General features: G+C 41.1%; 1 protein-coding gene across 2 annotated transcripts in view; it reads left to right on the forward strand.

Moving 5' to 3' along the window:
- SMCHD1 (structural maintenance of chromosomes flexible hinge domain containing 1) overlaps positions 1-5,024 on the forward strand; it is a 90,691-nt gene extending 85,667 nt beyond the window's left edge. For both annotated transcript variants that reach the window (XM_077352659.1, XM_077352658.1), the window contains exon 48: positions 1,491-5,024. In XM_077352659.1, the coding sequence (XP_077208774.1) occupies positions 1,491-1,590 (100 nt within the window). In that variant the 3' untranslated portion in view covers positions 1,591-5,024. The remainder of the gene's footprint in view (positions 1-1,490) is intronic.
- The last annotated feature ends 9,941 nt before the right edge of the window (positions 5,025-14,965 follow it).

The raw sequence follows: 14,965 nt of genomic DNA on the forward strand, positions 1-14,965 counted from the left end.
GGGAGAAAGAGTTATGCATCACAAGGCCACTGTGGATCAAGGCATCACAGCATTTTAAAATTTCTGTGAAATGTTGATAATGAATTGATGCTAGCAACAATTTTGCCTTCTCTTTTAACTAAGCTCAGGGGTGCGGTCAATCTCTGTATTTGTAGAGAGGAGCCTCCCCAGATTCCTTTCCCTTCTGTGTGAAGCAAAAAAAAGCCACCTTCCCCCAGCATACCAGGCAAGTTGTAGCAGTGAAAGAAAAAAGTGTGTGTGCACATACTCACTAAGGTTGCCAAATCCATGTTGGGGAATCCCCAGAGATTTGGAGAATGGAGCCTGTGGGAGGCATACTAATCAGGTCTATCAAATATTAATCAGAGTCCATCTTCCAGAAGAAGTGATTTCTCTAGTCTGGTAATCACTTGTAATTCTGGGATATCTCCATGTGCCACCTGGAAGTTGGCAACCCTATTGCATTCCAGCCTGAATTCTTAGAGCAATCCTTAGCAAGTTATGTCAAGCCAAGCAACAGCAGGGTTTGGAGCTGGGGTGGGGATGAGTTCAATGGAAAACGGTGTTATGAAGCAAAGGGGCCATTCATCCAAAAATGCATCTTCTTCTATGATCTCTGTCAGCAAAGCCTCATTTTATGTTCAGAGAAAGAAACAGGTACTTTTATAGTGGGGGAATTCCCATTTGGCACACTGCTACCCAAGGAAGTGGAAGTGGGACAAGGCTTGGTTCATCATGTATTAAAGGAAGAGGATATTTTGTTTTAAACAAAATGGATTATAATGTAATCTTCTTTGTAGAATGATCCCTTGTAGAGACTTTGTTACTACATCATAGCTCATTCATAATAAGGTAAATAAATAATGTGCTCACAACACTATACTCATTTGCCCCTCCCAATTAAAAAAATTCTGGCTGTGGACCTGAGTTAAACAGACATTGCAAGGAAGGAGACCTTTGAGTGAGCATGGGATTCCATTGCCCTTCTTCCTCTTCATTTCCAAGTAGTCTTTGTCACAATACCAGCCCAGGGAGCATCCTGCTGGCACAAGGGTGTCACTGCAATGTAAGCTTTTCTACCCATGCAGCATTGTGCATTTCTGTTGCACTGGGACTTGGCAACACACTTATTTTGTCAGCAGATGTAAGTGAAGAATAGGATTGTTTGGGTGATCTATTAAAAGAAAATCCTGAAAACCACAAGGATAAATTAAGTGAAGAACAAGGGTTAAAGTTGCCACTCTGTTATTAAGGGATTCTGTCAATCCCTTATTCTTTCTCAAGACTATAAGAAAACTTTTGATTTATTTTTGGAACTAGTAATCAGTTAAGTAGTTATAAAGTTGTTTTACTGTTGTCCACAGAACATTCTTAATCTGCTCTTATAACCCACAGAACATATGATCTGCAGCAAGAAGGACAGAAAGTCCTATAAGCCATGAGACAATGACTTCCACATCTAGAATGACTTCTGTTTGTTTTTATTGTAGTTCAGAAGAATGGGTCTCATCTCCTCACACAAAGAGACAGCAGCAGAGCACAACTGTTACATCTGAAATTAATGGATCATCTAGAAAAAAGAAAACATAACCAATCAGACTGGTTACAAAAGTACCTGTATCCTGAAATACAAAATATACAAAACAAATACAAACGTGCAAAGCAAAAAAGATTGTTGTTACTGTCTTAATACTTTTGTATTGATTTAAGAAAAAAACATTTTGTTTTAGTAACAATCATTTCAGTTAGCATAATTTGTATAGTTTTTTATTTTTGTTGTCTTGCAGTTATTATCTGTAACCATTAATAAAGCTGGTAAGGGGTGCTGGGAGAAGCTGGCACTCACTGCCTAATCACCAATTAGATCGGCTGTCCTGGCTGTCCCATTCCTGATTGGTTGTCCATCCAACTAACAGCCAATCAGGAAGGATGTCCCACCCCTGGTTGCATTCCTTTTGAACGTTTTCCATTTGGAAGAAGTTCCAGCCCATTAAGCAGGAGCTGGAAGGGCAGGTGGAGGATCTGGGACTGTGGGGGGGGGGAGGGAGGAGGGAGCCCCTGCCAGTGCTCTCACTGCCTGAGGCAGCTCTAGTGCCCATTGTGTTCAGGGATACAATGGGCTTTTTTGCTAGTTAGAATATATAATGCACAAATATAAATGTTTTTATTTATAAACTATTTCAAATTTTGCAATAAATATTGAAATATTCGAAGTTTTGTTGATACAATAGAATCTTTTAATATAGACTGCTGAAAATCTAACAGGTTCTCAATTTTAGACTGTTCATTATTTAGCAGCTGAAATCACACAACATAAGGCTTAGCTTTGGCAGTATTCTGGACCCACATATAAATTGCTGAAGCATTATCCCCTTGTAAAATCTAGAGACTTAGATAAGAATATGTGCAGTGTGAAGACTGATAAATTGCCTTCTGTTTCATTCTTTTACATATTTGCTGTCTATAATCAGTTCGAGACAAAGTTTGCAGGGGGGTTTTTTTCGTTTTTACTGCATCCCGTGAGTAAATATCTCAGCACATCTCCAGTTCTGACACAGTCAGGACAGAAATTAAACTTGAAGGAATTGTTGATTAGCACCACCCTAAGGGATAAACTGGGGATATCCTTGATCTTAGCTAGGCTCCTCAGATGTCAAACCTGGGTAGCACCATTTATTTCCCTTGTCCTACAAATGTGCATAGAACTATCGTCATTAAGAGTGTAATTTTCTCACCTATCTCATTGGAATGAAAATCTCAGAGATTAATACTTATCACACATGGGATCCTTCTTGCTACATTTCAGATTAAGAGAAAGATCCCCTATTTTTTAAGTAATTAAATTTCTTTCTTGCAGAACAGACCCAGGGGGGAGGGGTTGATAATTTAAGAAATATGGCTTAGTGAGCAAATATTAGCTATAAGTAATTTTTAAATACCTTTGAACAATCTCCATATTTAGCAAGAATGTACATAAGGGTTCCCTAATGTGGTACCTGTGGGCACCATTGCACCTGACAGCACCATAGTTTTTTTTAAAGTGGGCCACATGGGGCTTTGTTTTTCATGTTTATGATATAACACAGACAGTTATATTAAGTAAAGAATCTTTATTTTACTTTTATGTACATGCTTTTGATGTCTGCTGAATGAAGACAGACATAAATGCCAAGTACTTTTTGTCAGAAAGCTCAATAAGTGTACTTATTTTTAGGTAAATATAAGAAAATATTTTAAACTGCGTTAATTTGAAAGCGCATTATTTCAACAGAGCTCCTAGTTGAACTGTTAAAGGCATACTATCAAAGTTATGAATAACATCAGTCCCTGATATTTTGAGGTTGCCTCTGCTTCCCATGGCAGCTATTTTGTGGTTGTGCTGACCACCCAGTGCCTGCAGGATGGAAAGGGTTGAGCACAGCTTGCAGAAGCATAACTGCTTGTTCTGTAATACTGCTGTGATCTTTTCCTTATTGTAGTAACACGGGGAAGGCATGATTTATTTTAAAGAAAAGCTGCACATTTTTTCAGAATCTTTGGATTTGGGTTACTTTTAATTACCTAATCATGTATACAGCATTGTATTTTATTAAGAAATTGTATTTATATTGGAGCTGCTTAATACATTTAAAAAGTAGCTGTTGGTGATATTGATTTTTAGATGAAAGCACCATATTAACTCCCTGTCCCAGTATCTTATCCATAGAACCTGTCCCTTCCCCCAAGGGTGCTAGTAGCCATGATAAAGGGGGGGGGGAGACAGTCACTCAAACAGTACCTGACTTTTCCATTTCAGACTGTGTAAATAGCAGTTTAGAGGACTCAGTGCCTATAGGGACATAGTTCCATCATCATTCATGCCACAGTCACAAGAAGATTCAAAAGTAGAGTGATGTTCCAGTATAATATGGGAGATGGCTACTTGTGAGGTTCTCACATAAGGATGGAGTCATGTGTAAGTATAATGTTGTGATTGAATTTCGCAAACAGCCAATCACCTTCCAAATAGAACCAAACTTGCCACTATCTGGATACAGGCTGTTCCTCTTAATCAAGGAAAGCAGCCATCTGATATACCCGACTTCGCACTAGCTAGTTACTCTTTTTGTTATGTAGAGCTAAATTTGATGAAACACTGGAATATTCTGCAGTGTTTTATTTTATTTCAAAGCAGAAACAGGAAAACTGAAGCCGTGTTGAAGATGGTAAGTCAATCAGCACCACTACCCATGCTGCTTTATTTGTGCAAATCCCTACTAAAAAAAAAAAGTATCAACAGTCTGACTCTTACAGGTATGTAGTACACATACCTGCTCCCGGGCTCCTTGGTCCCTCCCTCTCTGTCAGACAGTCAGATGCACACACAGACCCTCCCCCCCCACTTCCCCCTCCCCTCTCTTTCCATCTTACTTCCCTGACCTTCCTAGTTTCTCCCCCCTCCATTTCTCAGACACACAAACACGCACAATCAAACTGCCTCCATCCCTTCCTCCTCATCTCTTGTAGCAGGAGGGTCCCGGCCTCCTCCAGCTGTGCATTCAGTGCCCCAGCCCCAGGAAGCTTAGTGACCGCTGCTTGGCCTGTGGAAGCCTAATCCTAGGTATCCACTCCAGTGCTATGGCCATGATGAGGGGAGTAGCCTACCTAATACGCTTGTACATAAATATAAGGAAGGAAAATTGAGGCAAATGTGAGTGTACAATAGCCATCTTGAGACTCCTAAATAAACCAAGCAAAGAGAGCTTACAGGCCCTAACTACTATCAGATGGGAAGATACACTAGGAAAGAATGGGAGAAACTGTTGTCCCTTGCAAATTGTTCTCAAAGTCTTGCTTACTCGGCAATAAATTGAGCCTTGTTCCATATTGTCAGTTGGGTACAGGAAATAACTGAACAGTCACTCAAAGAGTTTGGGAATCTTGCTGCATTGCAGTTACATTTTTTATGAAAAGAGAATACTGCTTTGATCTTTATAGATGTATAATTTTCAAAGACTGCCAAGAATAAAGACCATTTACTTAAACTGAATGTGCTATTTTTGAACATGGGAAGTGTTTGTGTCCAATAGAATCAATATATTGTGATTCCGAGCCATGTATGAGGTCACGTTCCCAAATGGGCAAGGGAGTAGAAGAATGCTAAATTCATACTGACTTGCTGCTTGACAAAGACAAAGTATGTAAGTTCCAATAATAGACCTGAGGACCTGCCATCAACAAGTTGCTATTTGCTGAACAAAGAGCTCTCCGGAGAACATATTCAGAGAGGCAGTCCCTCAGGTATACAGGAAATATTCTTCTCTATGACTTTCTATAAAGAACTATGGCAGAAATAGCCATACCTCTGTTTCTCCTTCAGCGTACCCTTATGGGATGGGAAAGTGCAGGAGGGTATGGATCTACATAGGCTTAGGATAGGAAAGTAGGAGAATATGGATCTCAACAGGCTTAGGGTGGGAAAGTGCAGGAGGGTATGGATCTAAATAAGTTTACTGTTGTCCATTCCCTATCTACCAGGGTTTCTGCTGAAGCTTCTTAGTACCCTAACACTGGTTCTGTATAGACTTCCTTAAATCAGAGAGGGAAAGAAAGGAGAATATTTGACTACAAGAAAGGGTTAGTTCCCATAACCTTGAAGTCCTTGCTCAGGTGTGCATGTCAGCACATGGCAATGGCTGTCTCTTGCTGACCTCAGGTCAGACTTTTGTCTAAATAGAATCAGCACAAAAAAGACTTTCTTTACTCCCAGGAGTTCTATCTGCTCTTCCCCCCCCCTCTCTAGTCAAGCCAGAGTATCAAAGCTTTCCCTGAAGTCTCCTGAAATTTTTTTCCAAAGTCTTTCTAGCCTCTTAAGTTCTCCAAATGTCTGTTTCCTGTTAGATATCACCTCTGTTGTATATGTGTGTGTGTAGGGGGGGTCTTAGAGACTAGTGAAAACGTTCTCAGAATTGTTCCTCTATTCGGGGTACCAATTTTGGGACAAGATTAATTTTTACTGGAAATTATACATAAATGCCATCTTCTGTATAAATCTAGACTTAGCAGCCTAAACTCTGTAGAGCTGCAGTTTTTTGGGGTGTTCATGAAACAACAATATCTTGTTTTGTGGGCAGACATGTCTGGTTAAATGTGTGTTTACCAGGGTAATTCTCAAAGAGGAACAAAGAACTTAAGAGACTCCTGCATTACAGCCTCTGAGTAATGAAGTCCATATGATTGCCTCAGAAGATAGTTTGCCATTTATGGCTGCAATGTGGACTCCAGGCTCAAGGTACGCAAAAAGACAATGTGAAACAGCCAGTATAGCATTCTTGCTGCTATGGGATATGTTTTTACAATGCAGACAACTATGTAAAAATGTATGGTTTGCTTGAAGCCAAGGCCCAGCTCGAGAACATGTGAAGCCATGTGTTTGTGTGAGTTCCTCCAACTATAGAAGACCAATATTCTATAATCCACCCCATTCTTTGAAGCAAACAGTGGCATTATCTGGCACTTACTTGTGACAGGCCCTGGGGCCTCCCTTAAAAGGAAAATCATAGCTTTGACGGTTTCTCCAAACAAGGGAAGTGCATCAGATGGCTTTTCTTCTTAATTAAAATTCCTTTGTCAAAATTGGCCGACAGACATCTTAACAGTTCTGTTCTCTCATTTGGAAAGCAGCATTTAGAGAGGCATCCTCCTCTGCTCCTCTCCCTTTTCTGTATTAAAACACTGCCAACTTTGCCTATAGAACCTTCTCTCAATTATCCCAAGGAAGCAATATGTTGTAAAAAAAAAACCCAACATAAAAGTTATGCCATATTTAAAGATTCTCCCTATACATCTGTGATGTATTTCATATCTTTTTTTTTAAGCCACTGCTGGTTTAGCACTCAGCCCAAGCAAATCTCACACCACATGTGGAAAATGTTTAGGCAAGGATCTTGGGGAAGCTCCAAGAAAAAGGAGTTCCAATCATGTGAGGCAGCCAAGAATACCTCTCCAAGAGCCAACCTTTGCTATTTAAATACAATGTTCAAATGGGGGTAAACATTTACTTATTTCAGCTTCTATTCTGCCTCAGTTTTTAGATTTACACTGTGGTTTTCAGAAAAATCAACAAAACCAGCATGTCCAATTAAGTGTATCTATAATTTGTAGAAATTAAAATCCTCACACCTGCTTAATCTCAGTTGTTAAAAGCCTGCTCAAGCAAGAAAGCCTTACAGCCTTTCCAAAAGGCATAAGGCTCAGATTTCAATGAATTTTCTTGTGCTGGAATTCCTACAGCCAAGGAGCAGCTACAATGGGGAATGCTTATACACGCCTGTTTTTCTAATCTGGCAGTCCAACAGGACTTTTTAATTACCTTTTAATGATCTCTAATTTTTCTCTGTATTAAAATAACCACTGCCTCAGTTGTGATATTAGATTAACATTTTCGGGTGAAAAGCTAGCAAAGATTCAATGCCTTCTCAAAGTTTAACAGCATTAAGAAGTTCTAAGATCATAAACCAAAGAGAAGAACTGTTCTGGAAAACAGAGCTATTTTATTCCCTATGAAGTGTCCCTAAAGGGCGGAGAAGATACATTTAAGCTGCCAGCTGGCTGATTAACTTTGTTACTTCATTACATGGAAGTGATTGGCTGTTCACAGTTCACATCTCTTTTTACTTTTTATCTTTGATAAGACAATAAAATGTGCAATCTAAGGCAGTTATGAAGTATTCATGACAGAAATAGAATGCATCTTAAAGGAGGTTTCCAAAACAGATTTGTGCAAGAATATTAGATCAAATCAAGTATTTTCTATATAAACACGTGTTTCCTGGTTATTATGATTAAGTCATTCTGTATTAATACTTGTCACTTAGTCATTCAGAATAGCAATGATCTCAGAAAATATGTGCTAAATTGTTTATATGTTTTTGTCCTGCTTTTATATCCTGTTATCCTGGCTATGGAATCTTTCTGTCTGTCTTTTTTTGATTTTGCTGTGAACTAGATAGCCCAGGCTAGCCTGACTCATCAGATTTTGGAAACTAAGTAGGATCAGCCTTGGTTAATTATAGGGTGGGACACCAGCAAGGAAGTCCAGAGTAGCTATGAAGAGGCAAGCAATGGCAAAGAACTCTGAACATGTCTTGCCAGGAAAACTGTATCTGGTCACAATAAATCAGCTGCAAATTGACAAAAAGTCCTGTTTTTCTTCCTACTGGGGTTGCAGAGGGGAAAAATACCTATACAGATAAAACAATCAACAATGCAGCTCCTGGGCTGTTTCACTCAGGACCATAAGCTGTGAGCCATGGGCTCAATGGGTTCAATGGCCCTTTGATTCTTGTCCAAATGCCCATATCTCTGACTTTACCCATGCCTAATATCGGCAACAGGAAGGGTAACACAAGTTCCCCCCAAATGTCATTAGCTGGCACGGGCAGTCCTGTTCCCAAGATTCTCTTCCCCTTTAAGTAGTCTGTAGGCTGGTGTGATGAACTTGCCCACTTCCCTCACTGAGAAGCAAGATTTTCCCTCTGTTTTTTCTTTCCCTTTCTGACTGAGCAGTCCTTTCTATTTTCTTTTATGAAAAATCTATGGCTGTCTCACCCTGTCACAGTATGATATTTTGCTGCTAGTTTATCCCAGGCACTTGAAGGGAGGGACAAGATCATTCTCTTAAACTTCTGAAATGACATACAAGGGGCTTTTTAAAGTTTAAGAATGACAAAATATTTTATTCAATGTTTTAGGGAAAATATCAGGTGAAATCAGGGGTAAAATATACCTAAGATAAATTAGTAATGAACTCTGAGGTAAATCAGTATTGACACAGACTACAGTTCATATGTTTCAAGTAACTGATCATTGATTCTTAAGCTTTTTGAATACTCTTAGAATCCTTAAGATGAGAGGCTTTTGTTTCAGTTAAGGAGTCTCAGAGTGCCTTCCCTTCCTTGCAAGGTTAGAAGCTGCCGCTCTCAACCACTACACCATGCTGGCTCTGTCCATACTACTGGCCCTGTTCATAAAAGTTAACTGATTACTCATTTAAAATGCAGTATTTTGGAGAAATAGGTGGCATTTGCCTTCAGCATTAACCATCATCCTAGCATTACCAACCTACAGGCAGGGCCTCGAGAGCTCCCAGAATTACAACTGATCTCCAGACTGCTGAGATAATTTCTCCTGGAAAAATTACAACTTCTATGGGACCTCCCTTCCCCAGACTCCACTCTCCCCAGGCTCTGCCCTCAAATCTCCAGGAATTTTCCAGTTCAGCAACTGCTCGTTCTCTCTCTGATTATGAGAAAAGGGGTCCAGAATGGGAAATATCCCTCAATATTGGGATAACAGTCTCCAGGAAAGGTATTACCTGTGATTAGAGTGAATAGCACAGTGGATCATTCCTTTCACTAAGCTCTGCTAGTTTGTCACCATGTGATAAAATAACATTTATGGAAGCTTTGTTCTGTGGCTGAGATATCTTCCTGACAGCCCTCTTTGTAACATAAGAGAAATGTTAGGAATCTAGTTGCTGTTTTTATTTCATTTTCTGGATCTTCACAAAACAAAAAAGACCAGCTTGACCTACGCTAGACCTCCCACAGGGCTTTCAGCTCAGAGTCCAGTCCTCCTCTGCTGGTCTTCCTCATTCTCTCACTGGTGTTCAAGAACTTTGGATCTTGGGGTCAGGATTCTCTTGGAGCTTGACATTGGACCCCAAATGCAGAGTGTTTTAAAGCAGCAAGTGAGGCAGTTCACACTTGGGTGGAAACTTCCCTTGGCTAGTGTATGTATGTAGTCTCTGAGGCAGCTGGGAGTGTTGGGGTGTGGCAAGAAACTCTGACCTCACCAAAGCAAGTGTGTGGGAACAAGCCAGTAGAAGGACATTGTACAGAGATGCTGATAGGGGAGCAATGGGCACCTTTCTAAGGCAATAGTTGGGAGTCTATCATAAAAGGTAGGATGGCCATCTCCCACTGGGCCCCTGTAATTTAGTATAGTATAGTTTTTGCAGTCACCTCAAGAGGGGGGCCTAAACGTCACATGACTTCCTTCCAAAGTGTAAAGTCCATCTAACCTCTGGAAGTACAATTTTTGTGATTAACAAAAGAGCTGAGTTGTTTAGAGACCAATCAGAAAATGTACTGATAGAAATAAAATATTCAAAATGAGCTCAGTAATCTTTCTTTCATCCCTTCAATGCCTTGAAGCGCAAAGACTAAGAAATTCAAACCTAAGGGCCAAACGAGATTTTATGGCATTCATGGGTCTGACCCATGGATGCAGATGCAATTTTACAGATTATTTCAGCCATTTAAAATGCTGCAAGTGGGCGAGGTAGAAACAATCCCACCCCCACATATCTTTTCAAGTGCCAAAACAGCCTCTTGCAGAATTTTTAAACAGCCTTAATCATCTGTAAAATGGCATTCACTTCCACAGGTCAGATCCAGCAATGCCTTAAATCTAGTTTGGCCCTAAATGCCAGCCTAATTCATCTTCCCACACCAAACCATTGACTACATATGTTGATTCCTTTGCAGCTGGATCAAAGGAAAACAAATCTACATCTTCCTATATGACACAAGTTCAGATTACTCTCACCTTCCTATTAGACATTAACTCCAATAATTAGCCCAGGCTTAGACTCTGCATATAAAAGTCTTGGGTTTTGGAAATGGTGTAGTAGAGTTTCCCAACTTTTGCAGGGGTGTTTCCAGAATCTCCCAGATTTTGGTTCATCCAGAACCATCATGTCCCTTAACAATAGTTCTCTGACATTTATTAGTTCTGTTCTATTATATTGGCTTCCTGAGGGCTCATCAGAGTTCAGGTCATGATTAATAATCCAGGTCCGCAGGAGAACAAGTTCTAGGACTATCAAGGAATCTGCCATTTCCCCACCTTTGTTAATCAGGCTTGAAATTCTGATAATTTATTCAGAGACCCAAGTAGGACCATCAACTCTGCATAGTTCTTCGTTAAACCAGGCCAACTGGTATTCTGGGCAGATAACCAAATCACCACAGATTGATGTTTCCCGTATTTCCCCATAATTTGTGGGTATGGTTTGTCATGCCCATATCTGGATTTCTAATTCCACCCACTCCCCTAAAATTGAAATCTTCCAAAAGGATTCAAAACTTCTAGCCAGAACCCAATCCCAAACAGCAGAGACACTCAACTATTACAGCGTTGGCTAGATATTGTTCACGCCAACGGTTCACGGTAGCTCAGCATTTGTTGCTGTCTAAATCTGAGCCTCTAATGTCTTAGGAACAGACAATTAGCTGTACCAATGTTTATGCTAATAAAATATTGAGAATATGTTCTGATCCAGATGTCAGTTATAACATAGGTAGTCCAGAAGAAAGGGCCAATATACCACCTGGGCTACTCATTCTGATCCAATTTCTGTTTTGAATGTGGACATGATCCTAGGATCTGTAAAGACCATTATTTGTACCCTGGATCCTTGGCCATCTGAGTCGATTATGCACTGGGCTTTTGAAACTTATTCAACTTGGTTAAAAAAAAAAAAAACATTCCACACCTGACACCAGCGTCCACTCTGATGCTGTTTGCCTTTTTAAAAATCTGCACTGTTCAAGAACTACCATGGAGTCACTCTCCCCACGTATCTGAGAGTAAATTTTCTCTGCTTTATTGGAGAAATGCGTGCCTGTTGCACACTCCTTCAGGAGCAGACATGTTGTCTTTTTCAGATTTTCCTTCTCTTACCGCAGCCACACCTCCAGCACCGATGTTATGCCAAGGACTCTAGTTGGTTAGTTTCAGCAGGGCTCACCTTTTAAATCTGTAAGGCAGGCTTTCTCAACAGGGGGGTTGTGAAACTCTCAGATTTCTCAATGACCCCAGAAGGGTTTTGCCAATTGGGGAGGAGTTAATTAATTGTATATGTATATATATTTAATTTAAAAAAGAATTATCAGGTGATATGACCATATGTGGTCACGTCAACCTACCCTCCCCAACCAAAATGGCCAGTGATGGGCCTGAGGGATAGAAAGGAAATGGCCCTGGTTATAAAAATCCTTGCTGGCCAAGGTTCATCAAATGTGGTGGTAAATGGAGTCCAGAAAGGTAAGTACTTATTTGTATTGGCGGGTGGCAGGGGATGAAAGAGCGACAGATTTCTGCCCCAGCCCAGCACAGTAGGCCACTGTTTCTGATGTTGGGGTGTGGGGGGCTATGGAGCGTAATGTCACATTAGGTGAAAGTGTTCAGTTGATGTAACTCCTGGTGACATGTGACTTCTGGGACGTAGCAGGGAAGTGTGGCTTGCTGGCATCGCTTTTGGGGGTTCTTGAAGCCTGAAGAATGTTTCAGGAGTTTCTCAGTGCTAAAAAGATTGAGAAAGGCTACTGTAAAGAAAGCTTTGTTTTCACTTCCCAGTTCATCATTTTAGTGTTTTCCAGCCTTTATCTTTTCTAATAATTACAGAATAGATTTTTTTCTATCAGCTCCCTTTAAGTTTTTTGAATGTCAGGGCTGATGTCAAAGTTAAAAGGAATCTTTCTTTGCTGAAGCTGCTAAACTTTTCAATACAGGAAGTCCCCCCCCCATTAAATCACCCTCTTGGATCTTTCACTGACAAGGTGCAATTTTGCTTTGCTGTTGTTACTTATTTGATCTCTCATCTGTTTATATTTAAATACTTTCAGGGAAGAGAAAGTGACTGAAGGTCTCACCCTTCTTCTTCATGACATCTGCTTCCTGCTGGGGTTGAGAAAATCTCCCAAGAGATGTCCTCTGCAATTTTCTCCTCCCATCTTGGCAATTTCCTTATTAAAACTTAAGGGAACACTGAACAAGCAGTTTCCTGGTGACAGTCCAAACAGTTTCCCTCCCCTTTCTCTCCTCTCAAAATGTACAGATACATCATCTCCATTAACCTTCAGGGGAGGAGAACACAAGGAGAAATAAACCATGGTGGTGGGTTGTTTTTTGTTGTTGTTGAAACAGACAGATCTTTTGGATTTGTCTGCAGGCAAGTGTGTATATGCATTTTCTCCCAAATAGCACACAGGAGCTTGGATTTTTGTCAACTACCATCACAGGGACTTCACTGGGAATCGCTGGCAGTGTGAGCTGAGAACTCCTCAGGCTGCCACCAATGGGAGGTGAGGGGAAAGTAGCCATGCTGCTGGCAGCTCCACAAGTCAGCCGTGAAATACACAGTACATCCTTTGGCTTTGGAGAGCTCAGCCTTTACCAGATTTACCGTGGACTGGTACATGGAGGGGACTACCCAGCGACTTGCAGTCTTACAGGATGGGATGGAATACAAGGTCAGCAGAACCCTCTGTCCTCCACCAAAGAGAGGGGCTGACCATCCAGTCACCATCTCTACCCAAAAAACCTCCAGGTGTTTCCCAACCCAGAACTGGCGAGCCTACCTGTGCCTTCCTTTTCCATAACGCTCTTATTCATCTTGTAACTGTCAACTCTATTCTCAATTCTGTAAGCACAATTGTGTAAAGTAGCCTACAAACAAGTAAAAGAGGAGATGGGAAATGTGGTTCATGAGATTTGTTGTTATGAAACTTTCCTCGTGTGTTAAGATATCAGTTTCTCCATAACTTCAAAATATTATGCTTCTGTCTTAAGGGATTTATGAGCTTATATTACTTATATTCAGCTTCAACATTTCTTCAATCCTATTTTAAAAGAAAATGTGCAGAAATTGTTCCTGTTGCAGCATCCTCCTGTGCAGTTCCACCCTTCTGAGCCTTCTAAACCAGTGGTCCCCAACCTTTTTATCACCGGGGACCACTCAACGCCTTTTACTGAGGCCCGGTAGGGGGGTAGTTTACTCCTCTACTCTCAACCACTGCCCTAACGCTCTCTGATCGCTATGGTAATGTTTAAACATCCCTTCAAAATAAGATACAGACACGCCACAACAATGAACATAAGGAACATTTTATTTTCATGGAAATTTTAACTCATGACAATGACAAATCAATGGGAACCCTGAGCTTGTTTCTCTGCAACGAGATAGTCCCATCTGGGAGTGATGGGAGACAATGACACCCAAAGTGTGTTGTAAAGGGAGGGGGGGAGATGTTCTTCGGGGCCCAGCTCCAATTAGTCGAAGGACCACATGTGGTCCGCAGCCCACAGGTTGGGGATCGCTATTCTAAACCCCTGCAGTTCCACCCTTTGCATTTAGAAGGACGTAAATCTGCTCAGGGCTCTTCCATTTACCAAGGGAAATTTTGTTGCTTTCTTTTAGAAGTTAAAATGCACAGTAAGTGTTTCCCCCCTCAAGTTCACTTCCTTTCTAATGTTTTACTGTTTTGCATTTGATTTTAATCCATAAACCTTGTAATTAAAAAAACACTTAAAGACAATATAAAAATACTGCAAATTGTCATTACAAAATGCCTCAAATTAATCCAAATATGTATTTATGCACTACAGAAAACAGTTGAAACCTGAAGATGAAAATGGGAGGGTGAAATACAGGGGATGCTCACTTACATGAATGCATTATCTGGACGGAAGCCCACGTGCCAGGATAAAGTTGTGATCTCCAGAAGCACCGCCGAAGAGGTGGCAAAAACGGAATAAGGAGGGCGCAAAAACGGAATAAAATAAGCGGCCGCATAGTCGCCTGTAGGCATATGTTCCGTTAGGAAACCTCTTCCGTAAAATAAATAGACTTGATTTATTAAGACAACTTTTTTGGGAGTTGTTGCCGAGTTGCGTAAGAATGTTCTTGGACAAGGGAAAGGTGCGTCCTGCTCCGAGCAGTGGGGGCCTAATGGAAAGGCGGAGGGGACGGGGGGGGGGCGCCGGGGGCAAGGCGTCCAGGGGCGTCTTCCAGAGGGCCACGGGAGGGGGCGGGGCTGGGGGGGAGACACAAAGGCGCAGTCAGCGCGCGCGCATGTGGCAGCCCCTCCGCGAGATCCTTCTGGCGGCGGCGCGGCGATGCCTGACAAGGCGCCAATTT

The sequence above is a fragment of the Paroedura picta genome, chromosome 9 (genome assembly GCF_049243985.1).
Source record: "Paroedura picta isolate Pp20150507F chromosome 9, Ppicta_v3.0, whole genome shotgun sequence".
NCBI classification, from domain to species: domain Eukaryota; kingdom Metazoa; phylum Chordata; class Lepidosauria; order Squamata; family Gekkonidae; genus Paroedura; species Paroedura picta.